Source organism: Rattus norvegicus, chromosome 10 (genome assembly GCF_036323735.1).
Source record: "Rattus norvegicus strain BN/NHsdMcwi chromosome 10, GRCr8, whole genome shotgun sequence".
In the NCBI taxonomy this organism is placed as follows: Eukaryota; Metazoa; Chordata; class Mammalia; order Rodentia; family Muridae; genus Rattus; species Rattus norvegicus.
In genome coordinates this window covers 43,507,033-43,523,143 of record NC_086028.1, presented here as the reverse complement: position 1 = coordinate 43,523,143, position 16,111 = coordinate 43,507,033, and the positions used below count along the sequence as shown (strand labels likewise).

Below are 16,111 nucleotides of genomic sequence, written 5' to 3'. Positions count from 1 at the left end.
CACCCTAATTCTCATTTAGAGGCGATTGAAGCTTGTAGCGTTTTGTAGTATGGATGGAACCCAGGGCTTCCTTCCCACAAGCCAAGCCAGTTCTACCACTGAGGAACATTCCCAGTCTCTTTTTACCTTTTAATTGGAGACAGCGGAGCTACCAAATTTGCCTAGGCTGGCCTTGAAGTCACCTGTAGTCCAGGTTGTCTTTGAACTCACTCTGTCTGAACACCCAATTCCTGGCTCAGTCTCCCACATAACTGGAAACAAAGAACTATACCATCAAGGCCAACAAAGTTGCATATATATGTGTGTGTGTGTGTGTGTGTGTGTGTGTGTCTGTCTGTCTGTCTGTCCGTCTGTCTGTCTGTAATTTAAAGCCCATAAGATGGGTTAGTAGCAAAGATGCTTGCCATTAAACCTGACCTGAATTTGAGTCTCCAGGCTCACATGGCTGAAAGAAAAGGCAAAAGTTGTCTTCTGGCCTTCATGTTGGTGTGACAGCACACACACACACACACACACACACACACACACACAACTCACATATTGAGCATTTACTATGTTTTGGGTACACATCTGTTTCTCTGAAAAGGTTTAACTTGGTTGACCAGGAGGATTTTGAGTAGAATTAGATCCAAGAAATACAATGAGGTACCATAAAAATCAGAACAGAATGAAAGTTCAGTGTCATTCACATTAGACAAAGGCACACAAACTAAACTTAAAGATTAACAAAAGTTCACAAATTTTCCTGAAGCATATAAGAACTGGGTTAGCTCTTGAGTCTCTCTGCACACATTACACATGAAGTTGGCTTGGAGTGGTCACTGTGCTAATAGAGCAAAACCAGAAATAACCTGCCTCTTAGGAGCCCCTCATACACATCAGCCAATGTGGGGCACACCTGCCTTCTTCCCCTACACTCACTGAATGGTACCATGGACTTCTCCTGTTGTAATCACTATTTAAAAATGTAAAAAAAAAAAAAAAAGACCCACTCATTTTTCTCAATCTTTCTTTCTCCAAACTTGAGATTTTTTACTTTCAGAAATAAACTACCACTTGAAGGACAGATGCAAGGGATGAGGTGTGTGGTAATGGCAGGTGGGCAGTCCAGCATGGATGAGAACAAGTTAAGAGGTGCCCTTCTGCCTGAGGATGCCAGAGAAGGCCTGGGATCCCCTGGAGATACAGGTGCTCGTGAGCCACTTGCCTTGGGTGTCAGGAACGGAGCCCAGGTCCTCTGCAGGAGCAGGTCCTCTTTGACCACTGAGCCACGTCTCCAGCCTCTGCGAGGAACAATTTCGAGTCCAGTCCATGAAAATTGCACATGTTGATGCAGGGAGGCTGAGGTGATTTCATAGAAGATGTGTTGTCCCCATCAGGAGGCAGGATTGGGGTGAGCATGGTGACATATTAACATCTGTCACCCGAACACTTTAGGACTCTATGAGGGTCAGTTTGTTTGGTGGCTGGCACCCCTCTAGCGCAATTCATCCATCTGTCACCAGCATACATGTGTTTGTTGGGAGTCTTGAGTCTCAGGGGTAGTTTTGGATACTAAGGTGCAAGGAAGAGCTTGGGGGTTTAGACCTCCTCCCTCCAGGAGCCTTGTGCTTGACTGGTGAAAACCATCTCTTAATCAGACAAACATACTGGCAAGTACTAACCAGGAGAAATGCCCCTTACTAGTCCCGCAGGAGCATAGCACAGGAGTCTAGCAAGCAGTGCCAGAGGTTGGACCTCAAACGCCTATGAGCTTACAGAAGAGCAGTGACAACCTGGAAAGGAGGAAGCACCTGTTCCAGACTGTGTGACCCCAAAGGGTCCTGGGCAGAGGGGCTGGCTACATCCAAATGGCTAAGAAGCCTCCAGAAAGGCTGACCCTGACAAAAAATAGCATAGAAGTTTGCTAGGGTGGCCATACTGTGACTCAGGACCTGGCAAACTCCTCTGAGGTTTGCAGAGCTTTTCTATGAGGCAATCTTGGCTTGGAGCTTTGATGGTGTGCAGGGTCAAGTGTTCCTGAGGCCATCTGTCTAGGGGTTAAGTGAATAATTGAAACAGAGTCTTCAGATCTAAATGCAGAAAACATTAAAGATGTGACATCAGAGAAGAAAGGAGGGTGAAAGGCTTGGAGGGAGCAAAGTAAAGCCTAGCTCCAGACGGAGAACAGATCTTGCTGAGTGGCTTGGGGTCACTGCTGCATTTCCTCTCGCATACAAGGATGTCAGTCTTAAAGTATTCTATCTGAAGTTCCTTGGGGTATTACATAGGCACCACGCACTTACTAGAGGTTTTGCCACATAGCAACTGTATGCAACTGAAGAAAGATCAAAGAAATCGGAACACAAATAAAAGGATGAATCAGAATCTAGCTGTGTTAGTCCTGAGGGAATTCACCTCAATCTTGTTTACCACTGTATCCCTGAAACTTTGCAGATTGAGCAGTGGAGCATATGGCCACTCGACAAATACGAGCAGAATAAAGAAGAAAGTGGACACACAGAGTCAACACAGGTTATCCCAGACAGCCTGTATGGAGAGTCCAAGGGTGACTGTCTACTTCTCACAGGGTTCACAAACATTCTAGCTGTGTGTCTCCATCACTCGAACAGATGCCGCAGCACGTACCTGCCCAATCTGGAGACAGAAAAATGTATCAGGCAAATGTCTGGACCCACAGGTCTCTGACCTTGGGGCTTACCTAAAGCCAGACTTCTCTATCTAGAAGAAGATAAAAGGCTAATGAGAAGTGAGAGACAGCATGCTTTGGTGGCAGGGGGCATCCGGATGGGTGAGCTCACTACTAATTTATCACTTGCTGGACTTAAACTGTTTTCCCTCACAGACTTGTAGGCTAGGATGAGAGCTGAAACATTACTCTCTTTAAAAAAAAAAGTTATATTGTGTTTGTGTGTGTGCCGTGTGTGTGCCGTGTGTGTGCCGTGTGTGTGTGTGCATGTGTGCGTGTGTGTGCGTGTGTGTGTGCGTGTGTGCGTGTGTGTGTGCATGTGTGCGTGTGTGTGCGTGTGCGTGTGAGCGTGTGTGTGTGTGCCGTGTGTGTGCGTGTGTGCCATGTGTGTGTGCGTGTGCCGTGTTGTGTGTGTGCCGTGTGTGTGTGTGCATGTGTGCGTGTGCGTGTGTGCGTGCGTGCGTGTGTGTGTGTGTGTGTGTGCTGTGTGCGTGCGCGCGCGCATAGCATGTCACATATATCATATGGAGGTCAGAGGAGAACACGTCAGAGTGCCCTCCTTCCAGCATGTATGTTTAGGGGATCAAACTCAGGTTGTCAGGCTTGGCAGAAAGTATATTTACCACTGAACCATCAGACTGGCCCTACTATTCTTGAAATTACATGAGATTCTCTTACAGGACACACATCCAGGTATGTGGTGAACAGAAATGAGAGGAACTGCAAGTGGGAAAACATCCGCGGCCCTTCCTAGCTTTCTAGGGAGAGGAGGGCCTAATTTATACCTTCTCGGGACCTTTTCTCTCTGGTGTGCTTGCGCCCATGCAGCCCAGCTGTGCCCGGATACCCATTCTGACCCGCCCCTCTCCCCAGCTCATGGGCAGGCTGCTTGGGCTTGTCTTTTTCTAAGATGCCTCTCTTTTTACCCCTCCTTTCCATCTCTGTTCTGTCTTCTCTGACCTTGTATTAGTTCACCACACCTCTATCCCAAATACCTTTGCTCCTTTGGGGCCGTGGTCTGGCTTCCATCACTTCAGAACATCAGTCAGTGCTTCTTTCCAATGAGCTCCCAAGGCTTGTTAGTCCCACCTTGTTGCCACTAGGGGGAGCCACAGCCCGATGCTCAACCGCCTGGTGCTCAGTCCAGTTCTCTAGCTTTGGGTGTGCTCCTGGGCAGTTTGTATTCTCTCTCTCTCTCTCTCTCTCTCTCTCTCTCTCTCTCTCTCTCTCTCTCTCTCTCTCTCTCTCTCTCTCTCTCTCCTTTCTCCCTCTCCCTCCCCTCTTCTCTCCCTGCTCTCTCTCTCTCTCCCTCCTTCCTTCCTTCCCTCCCTCCCTTCTGCCTTTTTCTCTTTTACTCTCTCTCCCTCTCCCCCCCCGCCCCTCATCTCTCACCACCAAACTCAGCAAGTTCCTTCCCTCTTGTTTTACTTTTATGACTCCAGTTTTCATTTAAGCGACGGTATTTTTCTCTTAATTAAAAAAAAATGATAGATGGACCTTACAAAATTTAAAACTTCAAATGTGCTAAACGTTTTAATCTTTCAACATTTAAACATGTAAATGTGTTAACCTTTAAAAGGAATACAGTTTAAAATTTAAGTATGAAGTTCAGCGGCATTGAAGGTATTGATAATGTATTGGTTTTCTCTACAGCTCTTTCCCTCTTAGCCAGTGGAAGCTCTGTGCTTGCTAGACAGTAAGCTTCTCGCTCGTCCCATTCTTCCCGTGCTTATGATGACACTAGCTTACGTTGCATAAGGGGACTCAGACTGTAATTGTCATTTTGTGGCCTAATTATTTCACTTAGCTCAGGCCCTCAGCAATCATTCAGGAAGTGACCTACTGGACTGTCCTGCCCACCCTCCACCAACTAGTCCGAATAACAAGTCCTTTATAAAACTCTATAAAACCTTTCTGCTTTAGAGAAACCAGGAAAAGAAAGTCATTCCGTGTAACATAGGACTTTCCCTCCTTATGTAAGAGTGAAACTGAAATTGGGAGAAACCTTGGAGGATGTTTGAACCTTGGAGTTGAAACCGTGGAGGATGTCTAATAAGATTCTGCATTCTCAGAGAAACAAGACAAAATTCAGCCCCACAATAGATTACAGAATATATATATATATATATATATATATATATATATATATAGAGAGAGAGAGAGAGAGAGAGTAACTTTTCCCGTTTAGAAGTAAAATTGTTTCAATTTTGTCAGAAAAGTAGATCTCCTCCAATGAATACAACAATAGAAAGTACCAGACCAAGGAGCTGTACCCCAAGTCTCCCCAGCTCCATGTGGAGGTGGCTCTCTAGAACCAATTCACCACTCTGATTTGGGGAGTGTCTGGTCTCATAGCTCTGAACTCCATGGCTGGGCCAGAAACCCGGTATCTTAAGGTAGCACTCACTTTTGTAGGTGAGCAGGTTTGAGACCATATTGTAGCACCTGCAAGTCCTATAATTTTCCTCAGAGTTCTCGTTTTGGGGGCTGAGATAGACCTGGGTTCATACCCAGTGCTCTGCCGATCCCAATCCCCTTCAGGGCCTCTGGTGAGTTATGCAAGCCTGTTGCCTCCATCCTCTGACCTACACCAGGTCATTTAGGAGGCTTGCTCATGTTTATTGTGAATGGAGATGTGGATTCCAAATACAAACAGCCAAGGTACCTATTTAACGTATTAAAGGAGACCTGGCCTCCCTGCTTGTTATAGAGTAGGGTTGGTATAGCCTGCCTCTACCCTAAACTCTGCAGCTACAGTGCTGGGTTGAGCCTCCCTTCCCTATATTTTGGTTCCCACACTTTTGTGTCTTTGTCCTCCTGGCTGCTGTGCCTGGGTTCCCCCTTTCCTCTCTCCATCCTCCTCCCTGTTTCCCCACACAGCCTGGTCCTATTTATCCTGGACTCTCCCAGATGTCCCTGCCTCTGATTAGGTCTCCCTTTTATCTACAGTAAACTTTTCATTTCCACCGTACCTAGGGAATCATGTCCTTTCCTTTCCTCTTTTATTCTTTTTTTTTCCTTCAGATTTTAAACTATACTGGCCCCTCCAGATCTGACTCCACAACCAGATAACCCACGAGGGAGAAGAAAAGGAAGCACAGACCACAGGGGAACACACTCAATTGTCTGCAGGGTCTAATTGTTCTGAATTTCTCTCTCCTCTGTTGTGGGTTCAACACGGGATGCTCCAACGTGAGACTTCCTAATTAGGCACCAAGAGCCTCGAGAAGACAGTAACAAATCACCTGCCGATCATCTCGTGATAACTGCTGACCCCACACTGGGCATTTTTCTCCCGTGGCTCTTTGCTTTCATTCAATCGGTGGTCTGTTCATTGGCTCGATTTCAGACAATGGTTCTAAATCAATAGTAGGCCCGCGCCCCAAATCTTCCCCTGGAATACTAAGAAACACTGATAAGATTACAGTGCTATCGATCGCTCTTCCCGGAAGATGCTGCCAGGCGGTGCTCACACCAGCACGTCCACACTACAGACACACTCCCTCGATGCGGGTTCGGCCCTCACTCCCATCCCTTATAGGCAGGACAAGGAGGTGACGCTTGAAGATAAATCTCCCAGCGGCCACGGTTTCTGACCCTGGGTTTCCCAGGCTGGGTCAGAATAAGAACATTGTTGGCCGGTGTGGATCGTGAGGCAGGGGGGCTTTCAGGAAAGAATCCGACTTTTAGAAAAGTCTCCCCCTCTGTCCTCATACTGGCAAAGCTCATATGCGGTGTGCATCCAATTAGTACAAATAAGTAAATAAGTAAGAAAATAAATAAATAAAATATCTTTTGTCTATGAGATCATAAAATTACATTCTAGAAAACATGTGGCCCATCTCCTGCCTGTCACATCATTGTTCCCTGTGTGGTGGGTAAGTATGGCGGTCTTCTGAACAGAGCCTACGCTTTGGGTCATCCTTCCCTCTAAACCTACATGTACGTGTCTAAAATCTCCAGCTGCTAGTGACATTTACAAACCTGTGTCTAGCTCTGCATGGCGACACACAACTTTAATCCCAACAATGGAGAATCAGAAGCAAACAGATCTCTGCGAGTTTGAAGTCCGCCTGGTTTGCATAGAAAGTACCAAGTCAGTGTGGAATACATATTTAGAGTGTCAAAAAATGTATTACAAACATGCAGGAAACTAGCAAATTAATTGCTCTTGTAAACTCATTTAATTCAATTTCTCTTTCTTTTCCTTTATGTTTTTGGGGGAGGTGAGGGGACAAGACAGGATTTCTCTGTGTAACAGGCCTGGCTGTCCTGTCCTGGAAAAAATCTGCATGCCTCTGCCTCCCTAGAGCTGGGATTAAAGATGTGTGCCACCTCCTCTGCCACTGCCGTCACCGCTGCTGCCACCACCGTCAGGCTTCAGTACCTCTTTCTAAGTCATCTGTTTATCTCTCTTTTTCTGCATCGGATGAAACACCTCTTCTTCCTTTCCTTTTCATGTAGTTCTAAAGCCTCATTCTCTCATTACCATAAACTAATGATCTAGAAGCTTCCAGAGCACAGACTGAAGGAAAATACTGCAGCAGGAGAGACGCTGTGCCCCCAGCCTAGTGCACGGCAGCCTGAGAGGCACAGCAGTGGCTTCACTCGTCAGTGTTTCATGACTCCATCAAACACGACTCTCCCACGTCCTGCATTTAAGGAGGGGAGGAAGAGTTACATTTACCAATATGGCCTCCGAAATCTAGACGGAACTATGGTACTGTAGGGAGTCTGCATGTCTGTGAGTGAGTTAGCTTTTCAGTGTTGTGATGAAATGCCAGAGATTACTATGTTGGTGAGGAAATATTTATTTTGGCTAATGGTTTCAAAGGTCATGTCCATTGGTACAGTGGCTTTGGATCTGTGATGGTAAAACAGATTAGAGGAACCCCAGGGCAGTAAAACAATAGTTATGCATTGTTAGATCAAGGTTTACTATTGAGTTACTAATAGTCATGAGAACCCGTGGCAACCACTCTTTTTCATGCGTGTCTTTCCTTCACATGAGCTTAAGATGTAGGGACCAGGATGACTTGATTCTCTGACTGATAGCTTATGGTGTTTTTTTTTTAAATGAAACTCTGTCTCTTTCTCTCTGTCTCTCTCTTTGTCTCTCTGTCTCTCTGTCTTTCTCTCTCTGTGTGTGTGTGTGTGCGTGTGTGTATGTGTGTGTGTGTGTGTGTGTGTGTTTCTGTATACATGCATGTGGTGCTGTGGTGGTCAGGTGGACTCCTTGTGGGAGTTAGTTCTCTCCTTCAATACCATGGCACACAGGGATTTAATTCAGGTCATTAGTAAGTCCCTGTTGAGCCATCTCACCAGACTCCATGACTCCCCACCCCCCCCCACTCAAAACCATCCACTTCCTTCTGAGAGGTGATGTTTGACCACCCAAACTCTCCTTGCCCCAGGAAAGAGAAGCCCTGTGTCAACCTGGCCCTCAGTGCCTTGACATCCTCTCTCCCTGTCACACATCTGCCTGGGAGGCTTGATGTCTGACTACACATTGCCAAGTTCTAGGGCCCTTTGTCTGGCTCTGGCTCAGGGATAAACTGTGACTTTATCAACCCCAGGACCCTCCTGTCTCTGCTTCTCCAGCAGCTGTCGACCCAAACAGAAGCTCTATTGGTTTGTTTCTACAGCTGACAAGGAAAAGAAGTACACGGTCGGCTTTGTGGGCTTCTCGTGTCTGATGCCATCCAGGCCTAAGATCTGTATCCTGGCAGAGAGGTGTGAAGAAGCCCGCAAAGCCTAACATGCTACATGAGCCATAACTGTGTCTAGAGCAGTCATACTAATACCCACAGTAAATAATTACAAGATTTCAGCATGTTAGAGTTTTTCATGAGAGAGAGAGAGAGAGAGAGAGAGAGAGAGAGAGAGAGAGAGAGAGACTTCTATGGTAAACATTGACTGTGAAAGTGGTCACAAAAAGAACTAAGATGGGTGTTATATTATAATCCAATTGACAACTTCATATGTGGAACAGAGATGCTTGGCTTTGGAGCCCGGAATTATGGGTATTTAAGAGGATATAGATTTGTCTACATTTTACTTGCCACTCTGAATTTTATGAAGGCTATACACACAGATCAAACAATTTTGAAAATATTCATTTAATAAAGCATGAATCAATAAGAAAGGCACCACACACCACCACATTAATAGTAAGGAAAGTAGCCTACACCACCATCTTAATCATAAGGAAGGCAGCCTATACCACCACAGGGTGCTGATGTACCTAACGTCTGAAAGAGCCCCAGGCATCTTAAATTAGCTCTTCTCAATGACTCAGTTCTCCATCCAGTCAGCTTTTATTTCAAGTCCTGCTATATTAGAGATGAGTTTAAGATCATCTTTTTTCCAATTCCTCTTCCAAAACATAAATGAGTATTACTTCCCAGGCTAAGTCCTTCCTACATTAGCCTAGTTAAACTGACATTCACAGACCTTATGATTTCTGGCACAGATCTGTTTAACTGATGAGCTAATTCATCTGTAGTTGTATAAATATTTAACCTCATTTGCAATTATAGTGGAACAGTGAGATACCACTCCACAGAATGTAGAACTCACACCAGCCTTTAGAAAGTTCATCACAATCATACAACCAAACCACTGGGCTTAAATGAAACACCCGTTTGGTTGACAAAAGTCTTAGGTCAAAATTAGTGGGATCTACCCTAATCTAAAAATTCGAACAAGTTCTTTCCAAAGAGAATGTAACAATGGCCTCTCTCTCTCTTGAGCTTTGCCACTGAGGGCTCCTGGGCAGAGCTGGATCTTGGCAGGAGAGTCTTATTGTTTACCCTCTTGATTGGGAAATTATGCAAAACCGTCCTGGGAACAAGGGTCTCAGAAGGACCGTGTCTCCAGGAAACCTAGGACTATTGAAAAGAGAAGTCTGGTTCCCTCAGCATCCAACAGCAGCAGGAGATGGCAGATCCCAGATCTCACCATAGAAGCCCAGCACTCATCCCAGCTAAGGGAAGCTTGGTCCTCAGGCCTCTGGGCTCTGCTCAGAGGGGCAGGTATGGGGGAGCAGCCTGGGCATGGAGGTGAAATCGCCTTCTGGAGATAACATGGTATGTGTCTGTTCAGTGCACATACTTGCTATTATTTGAGGGGGAGGCTGAATGTTAGATTTTTAAAGTTACACTGACTCCAGTGTGTCATTCCTCATGACCATGGCCTTTCCACCCCAGACACATTCTCTGTTTGTATGAAAGAACAGATCATTGTACCTCAGCTGACCAGAAAATTAAACTATAATAGCAGAGAAGTAACTCCAGCAGAGGACCCGGGAAATCAAAGGGTCGCTGCAAAGACCAGTAACGTCCTTGATTGTGTTGACTTGATAGAAAGGAGACCTCCACTGTAGTTAAGCTGAGGTTACACCATTCACTCCAGGGCTTCAGAACTCAGCACTTTGGAAAGCAGAAGTGTTTCTCCAGCTCAGTGTTAATAAAGTCCTTTTGGGAGCAGTCACCTTTCAAGAGACCTGTCTTTTAATAGGCAATGAGCAGATTATATCAGAAGCACACTGTGCACTGGTGTGTGTATTGTAAACAGACTTTAGTGAATGAGAACCCAAGTTAACCTTTTGGCAGCTTGGTGCATTTTAGTGCAGTGCCTCTATGGTCTCATCAGCCTGCAGACCATCCCTCCTTAACTCTAAATTATTCTTTTAAAATGTGTTTGGTGTTCATTTTAATTAGCTCAGTAGTGACACACTTATTGGAAAGCAAGAGGAAGCTAAGGTAAGAAAAGATCATTTTCTTAAAGATAACGAGGTTGATTCATCCAGAGAATTTGTAAGTATAGGCACGACTCAACAGCTCTTTGGTCACATCCCCCTGCTTGAGGACACTGCCATCCGTGTGGATTCAAGGTCTTGCTTCATACACATGCAACACCAGGCAGAACACTTCTGATAACAGATGTGAACATTTAAAGATAGTAAGAAACACAGGGCCACGTGAACATGGTGTTTCCAATGTGTGGCCCAATCATGTAAGGAGAAAACAGAACCAACTACATATAAACCACATCAGAGACGAAGAACCAATGTGGCCAATTAGCACAAGAGCTTGTGCCCAGGGGTGACTAAGCTGACTGGCGGCCATGTCCTTCGTGCTCTCCGTATGATCTGCCTGTGGCTTAAATTTTTAGCTCAGTTACCTTTTGGGGTACAGTGGATTGGACATGAGGACTGCAAAAGACAGCATTGCACAGATGCAGGAGGGAGGGGGTGGCGCTTTGTTCACAGGGCAAGCATTGTAGAACAGAAAGTAGACGGGAATTGGGAATATCTGGACTTAGCTGATATAACAAAAAGCATCCAGTACCGAGTCTGAGATACACAACTTCACAAATCCTGCCCTGAATAAGAAGGCAGAGGGAGGTGAGGTGGAAGGCATTGGGCACTGAGGGAGACATGCGTGCTGCCAAAGGTAATGAGGAGAGTCAGTTTATGTGAAGGCTCAGATCCTAACGCTGATGAGCCTGACCTGTGTTCCAAGACTAGCGTGTGTTCCAAACACAGCAGTTGTCATGACAAACCCCATGGTTAGCCTCATGCATGAACCTGAGAGTCAAGAGCCAACATAGGATTTAGAATCAAAGGGAAGTCTTCTTTCCCCAGAACCACATATAATAGTCAAAGGTTGCAAGCAGCAGAAAGATGAGCAGCCTGGGAGGTGCTCAGACTCATGGCTATGCAAATGGAGAGGCAGGTCTGGAGCGTGGGGTTATAGATACTGAGTGACCAGTGGGTCAGAAAGAGGAAGAGGTCAGTGAGCTGTGAGATGGTAATGACAGAAGAGGATTAGGAATGAGGGCAGTTTGGGGCAGGTCAGGAGGGATGTGGCAGAGTCCTTGTGGAGCAGAGATGACAGAAAAGCCCTGACTGCTGTTCATAAGGGAATAGGCCCAGCTGGAGAAGGCAGCTGGGAAAATGAGCAACATAAGCAGTGTTTGGAAAACTTAGTTTAAGACCCTTCTTTGCTGTGTTGCTGTTTTGAAAAGGGGAAATAAACATCGGTGTTTTGGTCAACAAGAAGAAATGCAGCAGAGAGGTGGCCAGTGCGGAGTCCATGGAGGTCAGTGGGATCACTGCCTGACCTTTCAGAGTCTAGGAGACCTGAAGTGGGGCAGGCTGCTTCCTCAGGAAGTGTGGGTGACCTGAGAGTAGAGTGATCCAGTGTTCACAGACATCCCACTGCAGGGCTTCCACTGGGGACAGAGAAAGACACAGGCTTCTTAGATAGTGGAGAAGAGAGAGCAGAATGAAATATCCCTGGGGAGACCTCAAGGAGAGCAGGTGAGCGGGGAGAAACAAGGGGGAGGTGCTCTGCACACCAGGCACACTGGGTTCTGGTGTGAATTTTAAAGATGTATTTTATTGTTGATTATGTGTCTAGTCTCTCTCTCTCTCTCTCTCTCTCTCTCTCTCTCTCTGTGTGTGTGTGTGTGTGTCTGTGTGTGTGTCTGTGTGTCTGTGTGTCTGTGTGTGTGTCTGTGTCTGTGTCTGTGTCTGTGTGTGCGTGTGTAGAGGTGCCTGCACTGGATACCCTGGAGCTGGAGTTATAGGCAACTGTGAGCTGTTTGACTTGGTACTGGGAACTAAACTCCAGTCCTCTACAAGAGCATTACACACTCTTAACTGCCGAGCTACCTCCCTAGCCCCTCCTCCTTTACCGATTTTAATGTGGCAATGCTTTTGTTGGTTCCCACCGAGTTAACACTTTTGCTGGATCCCACTCCATTAGAGGCACAGAGTTCAGGTATGGCAGGTGAGTGTGGACTTTTTGCTGTGTTTGACAATGAGTTTAAATAAAAGTACAAGGTGTCTGTCCATGTTGGATGTTGGTACAGAAGAAGGGTCAGAGTGATGAGTGTGTTACCTAATAGGTAAAAAGAAGGGCCTTTGTGGGAGTGAGAAATAAATTAACTGATCAGTGAGCTACACACACATACACACACACACACACACACACACACACACGCACTCACATATATACACTCACATGTGCTCACACATAAACACACTCATTCATACATACATTCACAATGCTCACACATACACACATACATTCACTTATACATGCTCACACATACATACATACATACATACATACATACATGTACTCATACGTGCTCATGCATACACACATTCATACATATACATACTCACACATGCTCATACATATACACACTCACACATATACATATACTCACATATGCATACACTCACACATGCTCACCCATATACACACATACATATATGCTTACATGCTCATACATATGCATACACATACATGCTCACACATGCATACATACTAATATTCACACACACACACACACATGCGTGCACACACACACAGTATACTGTCAGTAAAATGTTATTAAAGGAAGAATGAACAGACTTTCCCAGGACCTCAGAGTGCATTCTCTCTCCCTTTTCTTCCACATGGTTTTAATCAAGTTTTGTTGTGTTTGTCGGTTTCTAAGATTTTTCCAATGTTATTGACGTCAAACATAAAAGTGTACATTTAAGGTATGCATTTTTATTTTTGATATGTTGCTATAAAGCACATCTCCCACTCTGCCTACCTCACCCATCATCTCAGACCATTGCAGGTGCCTCCTTCTGTCTGTCCTTTTGTCCTGTCCTTCTCTGTGTGTGCTACTACATATATGTCTTCTTATGTCTTTGGATCTGAGACTTCAGTATTTCACAAACTCCAAAGAAATAGAACCTGATAAATATCTTTCCAGGATTTAATATCTCTGTTCAGCTTGTTGCCTTAAATGTGGCTGTAAAAGTTGGGGGTGGCAGTGGACACCTCAGCACATGGCTGATTGGGGCAGGCAGACTGTAAATTTCAGGCCAACCTGGATACTTAGCGAGACTCTGTGCCCCCAAATTAAAAAAAAAAAGCAAATAAACAAAATGTGTTTATGCAAAGGAAAGCTGGAACTAACACATTTGTCCCTCTGAAAACTTGCATGCAATTTGATTGCCAGTTTGACATCTAGATCATCAAACAGACAAAACCTATGGGCATGTCTGGGAGCGAGTCTCTAGATTAGGTCAGTTGAACTGAGAAGACTGACTGACAGCACCATCCACTGATCTTGGATAAATAAAAGGAGAAAGAAGAGCAGTGAATCCCCTCCCTTACCCCAGACTGTGGAGACAATGGGTCCTCCCGCTCCTACTACCACAGCATCATGATAAACTACCTCCCAACTGTGATCCCAAACAAAGCCTTCCTCCCAGAAGTTGCATTTTGTCAGACAAGTACCCAACACACTACACACTAGTTTCAAACTACTAGAGGACCAACTCTTGCAATCCAAACATCAAACGTTGCGAATGTCTTATGCCTTGTACGCAGTGTTTTTCAAAATGTGTTCTGCCTTCACAGAAAATGGAGCCCCAAAACCTGTCCAAGGTCACTGAGTTTCAGCTCTTAGGATTCCGGAATCTTCTTGAGTGGCAGTCCCTCCTCTTTGCCATTTTCCTGTGCTTCTATCTCCTCACCATCACGGGCAACATGGTGATCATTGCTGTGGTGAGTGAGGATCCGCGCCTGCGCGCTCCCATGTACACGTTCCTCCAACATCTGTCCTTCCTGGAGATCTGGTACACATCCACCACGGTGCCCCTGCTGCTGTCCAACTTGGCCACCTGGGGCCACATGCTATCTTTCCCTGCCTGTATGACCCAGCTGTACTTCTTTGTGTTTTTCGGTGCTACTGAGTGTTTCCTCCTTGCCGCAATGGCTTATGACCGATACCTGGCCATCTGCCACCCGCTCCACTACTCTCTTCTCATGAGTCCTGACAACTGTGCTGCTCTGGTAACAGTCTCCTGGGTGACAGGGGTGGGCACGGGCTTCCTGCCTTCCCTCCTGATTTCTAAGTTGGACTTCTGTGGGCCCAACCGCATCAACCATTTCTTCTGTGACCTCCCTCCATTAATCCAGCTGTCCTGCTCCAGCGTCTTTGTGACAGAAATGGCCATCTTTGTCCTGTCCATCGCTGTGCTCTGCATCTGTTTCCTCCTAACCCTCGTGTCCTACATTTTCATAGTGTCCTCCATTCTGAGAATCCCTTCCACTACCGGCAGGATGAAGACATTTTCTACATGTGGCTCCCACCTGGCCGTGGTCACCATCTACTATGGGACCATGATCTCCATGTATGTGCGCCCAAATGCGCATCTGTCCCCGGAGCTCAACAAGGTCATTTCTGTCTTCTACACTGTGATCACCCCACTACTGAACCCAGTTATCTACAGCCTGAGGAACAAAGACTTCAAAGAGGCAGTTAGAAAACTCGTGAGAACAAAGTGTGGTGTCTACAGAGCCAGAGGGAAAGGAAGTGTCAGCATTAAATAGGGACCCTGAACACACAGTGCTTCAAGCACTAGCATTTGTTTCTCCCCCCGTGGAGCTTGGAAATGGTTGCTCTAAAGCGGTGTTAGACTGGCTTCTTAAACACAAAGTTTGGTGTTATTCAGTAGCTGTACAAAAAATGAATGGGAAAAGATAAAACTTTGAAATGCCCTCACGGTAAGAAAGAATAAGTAAAAGTTTCTGTGGTGCCAAGCATTTCTTTTTTTATAACCAAAAATTTTAAGGTGTTTTAATTAATGATTTTCTAGAAAAGGAAAACAAACAAACAAACAAACAAACAACAAAAACAAAGGGAGGAAAAAAGATCCAGAGATCCTTATATCTTGAAATTCAAGGCTTCACTTATTGTCCCATTTGTTTGCTTTCCTTCCGTCTTCCCTCCTTTCCCCCTTCTCTTCCTCCTCTATCTCTTCTTCTTCATCTGTTTTCTTTTTGAGATAGTTTTATCTGTGCATCCCTGGCTGTCCTGGAGCTCCCTCTGTAGACCAGGCTGGCCTCAAACTCAGAGATCTACCTGCCTCTGCCTCCTGTGTGCTGGGATTAAAGGCGTGTGCCACCACAGTTGCCTGGCAATGAATTTATTTATTTAGACTAAGAGCCCTGGCTAGCCTAGAGCTCACTAGACAGACAAGTATTGCCTTGAACTCAAAGAGTTCTACCTGCCCCTGTCTCCTGAGTGCTGGGATTAAAGTTAGGAGCTATTTTCTTAATTCAGACGATATTTAGGAGGTCTGAGCTAGTCTTGTCCACTGATCTACTCATTAACCCTGAAGATATTTTTGATCCCTTGACCTGTACCAGGTCAGTGCTACAGTTTGACAGGGTACACAAAAAGCCAGGGAAGAAAGACTTTACCTTAATGGCTGATGCTCTGGCAGGGGTGGAGTGGGGACAACGCAACCTCTGACGAGCATCTAGAGCTGACCACTGCGAAACAGTCACACGAGCTGGGGTTGAGACTTGGAGAAGGAATCAGCCTATGAGTTTAGCACAG

At 45.6% G+C, this 16,111-nt stretch overlaps 1 protein-coding gene across 1 annotated transcript; it reads left to right on the top strand.

Moving 5' to 3' along the window:
• The first annotated feature begins 14,127 nt into the window (after positions 1-14,127).
• Or11l3 (olfactory receptor family 11 subfamily L member 3) lies at positions 14,128-15,099 on the top strand. The gene has a single exon (NM_001000012.1). The coding sequence runs from the start codon at positions 14,128-14,130 to the stop codon at positions 15,097-15,099; it is 972 nt and encodes a 323-aa protein (NP_001000012.1).
• The last annotated feature ends 1,012 nt before the right edge of the window (positions 15,100-16,111 follow it).

Coding starts and splice junctions, on each gene's coding strand:
- Or11l3 (NM_001000012.1), top strand. CDS start 14,128: ATGGAGCCCCAAAACCTGTCCAAGGTCACTGAGTTTCAGCTCTTAGGA.